Consider the following 9,302-nt stretch of genomic DNA (forward strand, 5'->3'; position numbering starts at 1 on the left):
TTCGGGTTAACTTGATTTGAAGGGTTCCCATAATGAAAGTTTGGGTGGTTCCTCAACCCGGGGTGGTAAGTGTTAGAATTCACATTGTTGTAATTTCTACCACCCCCTCCTTGACCTTGCATAGCATGAACCTCTTCGTATTGCCCATCACCTCCTTGGCAATTTTCAACCGCATGACCTATTTCATTGCAAATAGCACAAACATCACAAATTTGATTAGAAGTTTGTACATTACCATCATCAACCGCATGCACTTGTGTTCGGGTAATAGCCGGTCGTGCTCTCCTTGATGCTTGAGCTTTTCTCTTTGATGTAATGGCCATTTGCTCCAAGAACTCCCAATCGTCATGCTCATAGTTTGTGCCAAAAGTCCCATTTGTGATGGACATTAAATCACGCGCATCTTCGGCACACAACCCCTCATGGAAAGCATTCATCAACTCCCAAAGTTCAATTCCATGATGCGGGCAATTTTTGATCATCATATTAAAGCGCTCAAAGGCTTCATGAAACATTTCGCCTTGTTGTTGTTGGAAACTCCTCAACCCCTTCCTAGCATCATTGGTCTTTTGGGCGGTATAAATTCGTCTAAGAAAATTTGTTGCATTTCCGCCCAAGTGTAAATAGATGCCGAAGGCAAAGTGTAGAACCCCTTCTTTGCCTTATCCTGCAATGAGAATTGAAACAAGACTAACTTGACATCATCGGTCGAAAAACCTTGACTCCCAAGAGTATTGCAAATTGAGTCATAGGCCTCCAAATGGAAGTAAGGCTCCTCCGTTGCTAGCCCCTTATATTTCGGCAAACTTTGTAAGGTATTAGTCCTTACTTCAAAAGTTCTTCCTTGGTTGTTGTGAGGAATAACCACCGGTGAAGGATTATGAGTAATCACCGGCCTAAAATGCGCTTCAATACCCCTTGCATGTTCTCTAAGATGCCTTCTTGGTACATCAACTCTTTCAATGGGTTGACGCCGTTAGCATATCATATACTAACCAACGAAAGCCACACCAAAAGGTGAATATTTCACAGTAACCCACGCGACCGTGGGCACCGCTAAAGCAGGGCCACACCTGAAAAATTATCCAAAGGCGAGGCACTTAACTACCAAAACTTAGCCTGTTCCAAGACTCATGCATGAGACCTAACCACATACGCACAACCTGGACATGCTCATGGTAATGCGCCAATACAAATGGCAACTGCCTGCAATCAATCAGCTTGTCCCAGGTTCGTCCAACCAGTTTCTATGATCATGTGTTATTCACTGCTCCATTCTCTCCACTCACGACTAACGACAACCATAACCAACGTGGCCAGCAACTTTCTCGCACCCGGATAACATGTAAGCCAAAAATTAGTGATCTTCACTCCTGAGCTCCTAATAAGTCTAAGTGCTCCTCCCACGCTTGCATGCGTGAGCAACACTAGACTTGGGGACATGACGAGGTATGGTACTGGACCCGACCCGAGCGGTCGGACTTTCCTGCTATTTATCACTTTTATATTAATATTGTTATTATTATTGCGTACTAACCCGTGAAGCCCAGCGTGTTGTAGTTTATACTACACTAGGCTGTGGGCTCGTAGAGGCAACCCCTAACTGAGCTTGGCCCATTAAGGTTAGGGTTTTCACCTTCTTATTAGGGCATGAGATAGAGGGCAACACACTTTTGTAACTGGAAATAGGGGATTCTTCCTCTACCGGCCGTCTCTACATTGCCTACGTTTCTCTATTCTTGTTTGCAGGTCTAGGATGAAGTGGAGAAGACGAGGTGTGGCCATTCATCACCATAGAAGTACCGACCCACTCGGGATCATGCTTCTTCATATCTTGATGACAATTGTGTTAACATATTACATTATTTGTGTAATACACGAGTTTACTCAAAGTGAGCAATGCACTAGGTTTTAAAGACGTAGTTTGTTTTACCATTAACTATATAATATTACATTTATTTAACATCTTGAAAACACGAGAATCTAATCTAGTCAATAGATAAAGTTAAGTATAAAGTACCATTTTAGGGTTAAGTACGATTAGTGTAGGTTGTAGTGGTTACTGCAATTAGTAGATCAGCGACACACAATATGGTGGTGGGTGTTACATACATATAATTTGAACACATTTTAAGTTACAAAAACATAATAAAAATCTTCAGTTTGATCCATTATAATTAATTTGAGTAAGTCCAAACGACTGCAGGGTCTAACAACAACAATAACAACGGAATTCAGTCAATCACACGCATAACAAACTTATTATTATAGTCTGTGAAGAGTGAGATTAGGCAAATGTAAGATCCCAAAAACGGATGTGGTGACTAAACCAATTTAACTTGGGATGAGCGGGTAAAATATTGTTGGTGGTAAGAGTTAACCCGTAAAGAAAATAACTAGGAACAAATTAACATAGTTAGTAACATGTAAATAGGTAATAAAACAATAAGTTATAGCTTTATATAATCAAAACTAAACTTGAAAGACCAAAGCTGTCAAAAAGAAGACATGTGTTTTGAAACATAAAAATTAAAACACAACACACAGATAGTGTATGTGTGTATGTCGAACCAGAGAAGAGAAAGAGATGGAGAAAAACCTAGTTCATCATTTTCTTTAGATTGAAAGGTGAATTAAGGCCAAATCACATGCATGAACATAAATTAGTGATCATCTAAGCTTGGAGATTATAAGGTATGTTGTAATTTATGTTTTGGTGATGATAAGTATGTGGATGAACTTGAAGCTGGTAACCTTGAGTTTAATATTTTTGTTAGTATGGTGAAACTGATAATGAAATTATGTGTATGATTATCATACTTGCAAGTATATGTGAAATACTTGAACATTTTAGATATTTAAGTACATGTTCATACATGACATGAAATGGGTTTTTATGATATAATGAAATTTGATGTTGTTTTGATATTTATAATTACCATACTTGCTTGTATGTGTAAATTACTTAATCATTTTAGAGGTTTGATTAAGTGTTCATATATGTTTAGAATTGAGTTTTTGACATGAAAGATGAAGCCATGGTTATTTGGTCAAAATGATGAATTAGCTCATGCTAATTGAAAGTTTGGAGTAATATGATGTTGAGAAATGTATGAACTTGTTGAATTGAAAGAAACATGGTGATTTTTGTATGGCAAAGTTAGCTAAAATGATAGCCTTAAAATGATGTCCACCAAGTGTTTGATAATATGCCTAAATAAGTATAATTGAACTTGTTAGTGCATTTTATAAGTCAATTGGTAGTTTGACTTTTTGAAAGTCAAACTGGCCTATAATAGAAATGGATGAAAAATATAGTTTAAAGTGCATGAGGTGTGATGGTCATGATGTTAGATGACTAATCCAACCATCTTGTGGGTGATTTACGATAGTTTGACTCTTGATAAGCTACGTGGAAGCTTGGAACGAAATGGGTCAAGTGGGTCAAAGACGCGAGAAAACATGATCGGACGCACGGTAAGTAAAACTTACACCCTTATAAAAAATACTAGTTTTGTTAAAAAATACTTGTTGACACGAACCGAAACGGGTCAAATAAGTAAAAATGAGTTTTGATAATAAATACTTGATGACACGAACCAAAACGGGTCAAACAAGTTAAAATGAGTTTTAATAATAAATACTTGCTGACGCGAAATGAAACGGGTTAAACAAGTAAAAATGAGTTTTGTTTATAAATAATTGCTGACGCGAACCAAAACGGATCAAACAAGTAAAAAATGAGTTTTGATGATAAATACTTGTTGACGCCAACCGAAACAGGTCAAACAAGAAAAAATAAGCTTTGATGATAAATACTTACTGACGCGAACCGAAACGGGTCAAACAAGTAAAAATGAGTTTTGTTGACACATACCTGCTGACGCGAACCAACACAGATCAAATAAGTAAAAATGAGTTTTTGATATGAATACTTGCTGACGCGAACCGAAATGGGTCAAACGAGTAAAATATGTTGTTTTGGACATAAATACTTGTTGACGCGAACTGAAATGGCTCAAGCGAGTAAAAATACGTTTTTGATATAAACCACTTGCTGACGTGAACCCAAATGGGTCGAGCAAGTAAAAAGTGCAAGTAAATCATTTGTTAATTATTAAACTATTGAGTGTAAAAAGGAAACTCAATGACGCAAGCCATAACGAGTCAAATAAGCGAAATCGCAAGTACATCTCGTATGTAACTGTCTAAACAATAAACCAATGATGGTTAAAAGACCAAACGGGTCATATACTTACAGGTGGGCTTATATTACGGGCAAGTATTGTTGTTAGTGCATTACGTCTATTGACTTCGTCTTGTATCATGTAATAGTATAGGATAGGATAGGATATCCGGTGCACGAGGTTCGAGAAACGAAATTAGGTGTTAAAGCATGAGGTTCCGCTTATACGGACATGCCATATAAGCGAAACCATAACAACAGTTTCGCTTCAATGGACAGTCCAAATAAGCGAAATCTTTCACCTATAAATAGTGCACTTGATGTTCATTTGGTAACGGTTCTGAAAATTGTAACGAAGTGCTGCCAATTTGCTTTCAGGTTGTAAACGTTGTTAGATCAATAAAAGAAAGCATTATAATTAGTTTGAGTGTCTAATTCATTGATTCCGCCTCTGAATTGGATAAACAACTCTTCGGATTGACTCATTTGGGTTCAACAACGATCCAACAATTGTTGTGATTAGTGAAAAGAATTTGCAAGATATTGAAAACAAGTCATGGCTTTGAACCACGCCAGGTATGTAAAATGGATTAGGCTCTCGGTGAGGACTTATGATCGGACTAGAGTCGGTCGAGTCAAGGGTGGACATTAGACCACTCTAGGTGAGGTAGGTCTAGTATCTTTGGTACAACAGCTAGTAGAACCACGAATATGTCCACATTGTGAATATTTGACTAAAACTTCCCCGAAAAATAAATCGGGAAAATTACCCTTAAGGGTAGATAAAAAAAATAATAACGAATCCCAGATTTTGGTTAGTCTTTTGGTGACATAAAAATGGGAGGCGTAGACTTTTTGGTTAAGGTCTCTTAACAGGTTGTTTTTGTAAAACATCAAACTTGAGGGTAAAGTCAGAATATAAAAGTTTTCCTATAATAACACATCACAAATGAAATTGTGATGATAGATAAGTGAAAGTGTTAATGTGCAAATAGAGGCTACGAAAAGTATACGGACGATTTAAGCTTAAGTGCTTAAACCTCATAACGGATCAAATAAACATATGCACATACCGGGTAACGGGTTCGCGAAACATACAATTGTAAATCCGGACTATAGATTATGGTTTAAATATGTTATGGTATGAATCCCAAGAGATTAAAACGAGTTTGAATGGATTTGGATGTAAACTTGGTGAAAAGAAAACATGTTTAGCTCATACGGCCGGGTGGAAACCTGACCTCGCCGGGGGAGGGTTCTGAGAAGAAACATGTTCAGCTGACCCGGGCGGGTGGAACCCTGACCCGGCCGGGTGACGGTGCTGAAAAATATATTTTTTTTAATGTTTTCGTTCAACTGTTTCGATTACTAAGCGTTTGACTGTTTAACTTAAACCCTAATTGTTTTTAGTGTTTATGATAGACTTTTGCAAAGGTGTGAACCGGACGGATGACCAAGAACACGAAGAATCGAACACTATTAAACTGCTAACTCTTTGTAGAAGATTATGAAAAGGTTGAAGCATGATCACGCACAACAAAGGTTTCGATTTTAGAACTTTAATGCTTTTAAGTGTAATAGTCCGTTATGTCGGGGCGTCTGGGTTATAAGTTAACCCAAACATATAAGGTCTATGTTTAAAAAAATATATATATGGGACCAATCATCCGCATCTATTAAAATACTGTAGAAATCGGGTTAGAGTATTATAACAAACCATACCCATATCATCTCTGGATAGAATTTCAATGTATTGGTTTACTTGTTCGATATAGTTTCTATTTTGAGATTAATTTTAATTTATATCACTTTCAACTCATATAGAGTGTAGTGTTGTGAAAACACAATTTCAATGTATCGGTTTACTTGTTCGATATTGTTTCTATTTTGGAATTAAATTTTAATTTATATCACTTTCGACTCATATATCTATATATAAATGTTATATTTAAGGATATATTTTCTATCAAATCTTTCCTATTATCTCCACCTGTAGCTTTTAATTGTCCGGTTTTACTATCAATTTGGTGGGTTGCAATCCGCAATATTTTTATTTCATCAAATAAACGATAAAATATAGATTTTTTGTTTAAAATTCATATACTCAGATTTAAAATTGATTCAGAGGGTCCATAAGTGATGTATATAATAGTGTTATCTGCTATTGCTCTACTTTATAACATTTTTAAATGATGGTGCATGGATGATAGCACGTGAAATAAGAAATTTCTATTATTGTTAATATAAAATCCATAATTTTTAACCTTATTGATCAAGTTTGTTCAGTCATCTCTCTTCTCGTTTTTCTATAAATTGACGAGGTTTGTATGGTTTCAACATGTCAAATTGTCTCTCACACTAAATTGTAAGAACAAAAACATGGCCATGCAAAATGATAAGCTATCTAAAAACTTGCTTCATTCTCAAACTCACATATGGAACCACATTTTTAGCTTTATAAAGTCCATGTCACTCAAATGTGCAATTCAGCTACAAATACCCGATATCATCGATCGCCATGGCTCACCAATGTTGCTTTCCGAATTAGTGGAAGCTCTAGCGATAAAACCTGAGAGAACCCAGTTTGTCTATCGCCTTATGCGTATCCTTGTTCACACCGGTTTCTTCGTGAAACAAAGTGTATCCTCAACAAGACTATATGATGAGGAGGAAGGAGAAGGCTATTCGCTAGCTCCTCCCTCTCGATTGCTTCTAAAAGAAGATCCGTTAAGCATTAGGCCCTTTTTGCTAGCCATGTTGGATCCAATGCTAATAGATCCATGGCAAAACATGAGCGAATGGTTCCACAGTGATGATGTTACAGCTTTTCACACTACTCATGGAGGGAGTTTATGGGACCTAGCAGGCCAAGAGCCGAGGCTTAATCGGTTCTTCAATGATGCGATGGCTAGTGATGCGAGGCTTGTGATGGGTATCATTCTTAAACAATGTACGCGTGTTTTTCAAGGGTTAGATTCCATCGTCGATGTAGGTGGTGGTACTGGGACCGTTGCAAAAGCTATAGCGGAAGCTTTTCCTGCGGTTAGCTGCATCTGTTTTGATCTTCCTCATGTTGTTGATGGTTTGGTTGGAAGTAAGAACCTGACTTATGTTGGTGGAGACATGTTTGAAGCTTTTCCCAATGCTAATGCGGTTTTGCTAAAGGTATTCCTCTTTTGCTACTTATATAATTTCATCGTAGAGAACCCAAACCTACATACCTCTAATAATTATATACGTCATTATAAATATACAGTAAAAAACTATGTTATCACTACTTTTCCCAACACCACATACCTCCTCGAAATGATTTACCTATTCTGTCATGGAAAAGTTGATTTTCTATTGGTGTGGTTAATAAACAATTATTTTATTTATATATTTTTTATTTAACATTATTTAAGGATATATTATATATATTTATATGATTACATATATGAAAAAACAGATTGTTTATGTGTAATAACTAATTTACATATGTGTAAAAGAACTAGTTTACACGTGTGTAAATGAACAAATTTACGTATTTGTAATAATAAAATTAATATGAAAAAAAATGACAAAACTACACTTAACACACATGAAATCATAATAAATGATAAAAAATACCCTTAAACAATGTTAAATATAAAAATATATTAGTAAAATGATTGTTTATTAGGAGTTCTGTAAGCTCTACAATTATTTAGAGTTCTGAAATGATTCTTACCCTATATATATATATATATATATATATATATATATATATATATATATATATATATATCACTTATATTATGATTTAAGTTGATCACTTGTATACAAGTTCTTATGACAGTGATTTGTTTCTAACTTCATGAAAAAAAATTAGTGGATTTTGCATGATTGGAGTGACGAGGAGTGTATAAAAATATTGAAGAATTGCAAAGAGGCGATTCCGAGCAAGCAAAATGGAGGAAAATTGGTGATCATAGACATGGTCATGAAGGTTGACAAATGCGACGGTGAATTATTCGAGTCTCAACTTTTCTTTGATATGCTTATGATGACTTGTGTAACTGGAAGAGAGAGAACCGAAAAAGATTGGGCAAAGCTCTTCGTTGATGGTGGCTTTAATGATTATAAAATAACTCCGATTTTAGGTTCAAGGTCTCTCATTGAAGTATATCCATAGTTAAGTGATGAAGTTGTATATCTAAGTAATCGTTCGTTGGTGGTTATTTTGTATCAAGGTTTTCATTCAATAATATGTTTCATACCAAATTCAAGCAGTTACAACTGATTATCCACATAGTTATATATAAATGCTTTGTAAGTCATAAAATTTAAATATGTTCATTTACATGTATGATACCAAAATCTTGTTCTATCCAGTTCTATACCTTACACACATCACATATACACAAATATATAGGGTTAGGGTAAAATGAAAACTCTTACGAGTTGTAAGAACTTAGAGAAATTAGTCTTACAAAAGGTTTTTCAAATTTTTTTTTTTACCAAAATTCCTAAAAGAAATCAACTTTTCTAAAAAAAACCATAGTTATTGTTGATTTACACTACTCGTAAAAAACTCTTACAATTGGTGTAAATGCTAATGTCGGCAGTTTTTTACAGCAGCGTAAAAGGGCTGAAAACGTCGTTTCTATTTTTTACAGTTGTGTCTTGTAACATTTTAATCTACATGTGTGCGTAAAACGAGGGCAAAACTCGCACGAGAAATCGTAGTTATCTAGGTTCTCACAACAGAAGAATGTTTTCTCTTGATCTTGATTATATATATATATATATATATATATATATACATATATATACCTATAGGGGGCTGCTAGAATGAGAACCACCCCGAGTTGTAAGAACCGCGAGAACTACACCCTACGGAGCGCCGTTCGCCGCGATTTTTTTTACAAGTAGATGTGTGCATTATAAACACGGCTGTAAAAAATCACGGCGAACGGCGCTCCGTGGGGTGTACTTTTTTACACCTCAAGTTTGGTGTTTTTTAATTTTTTTTACTTTTTTCTTTTTTTTTTCACCAAACTTGAGGTGTAAAAAAGTACACCCCACGGAGCGCCGTTCGCCGTGATTTTTTACGGCCGTGTTTATAATGCACACATCTACTTGTAAAAAAAAATCG

General features: G+C 35.6%; 1 protein-coding gene and 1 non-coding gene across 2 annotated transcripts; both read left to right on the forward strand.

The window, feature by feature from the left end:
- Positions 1-453: 453 nt before the first annotated feature.
- Positions 454-559, forward strand: LOC118489479. The gene has a single exon (XR_004887499.1). It is a non-coding gene; the product is annotated as a small nucleolar RNA R71 (small nucleolar RNA).
- Positions 560-6,550: 5,991 nt separating this feature from the next.
- LOC110923361 (trans-resveratrol di-O-methyltransferase) lies at positions 6,551-8,468 on the forward strand. The gene is made up of 2 exons (XM_022167475.2): positions 6,551-7,351; positions 8,037-8,468. Exons 1-2 carry the CDS (start codon positions 6,566-6,568, stop codon positions 8,337-8,339), a joined length of 1,089 nt encoding a protein of 362 aa, XP_022023167.1. The 5' UTR covers positions 6,551-6,565; the 3' UTR covers positions 8,340-8,468.
- Positions 8,469-9,302: the final 834 nt, after the last annotated feature.

This window comes from Helianthus annuus, chromosome 17 (assembly GCF_002127325.2).
Source record: "Helianthus annuus cultivar XRQ/B chromosome 17, HanXRQr2.0-SUNRISE, whole genome shotgun sequence".
Lineage (NCBI taxonomy): Eukaryota > Viridiplantae > Streptophyta > Magnoliopsida > Asterales > Asteraceae > Helianthus > Helianthus annuus.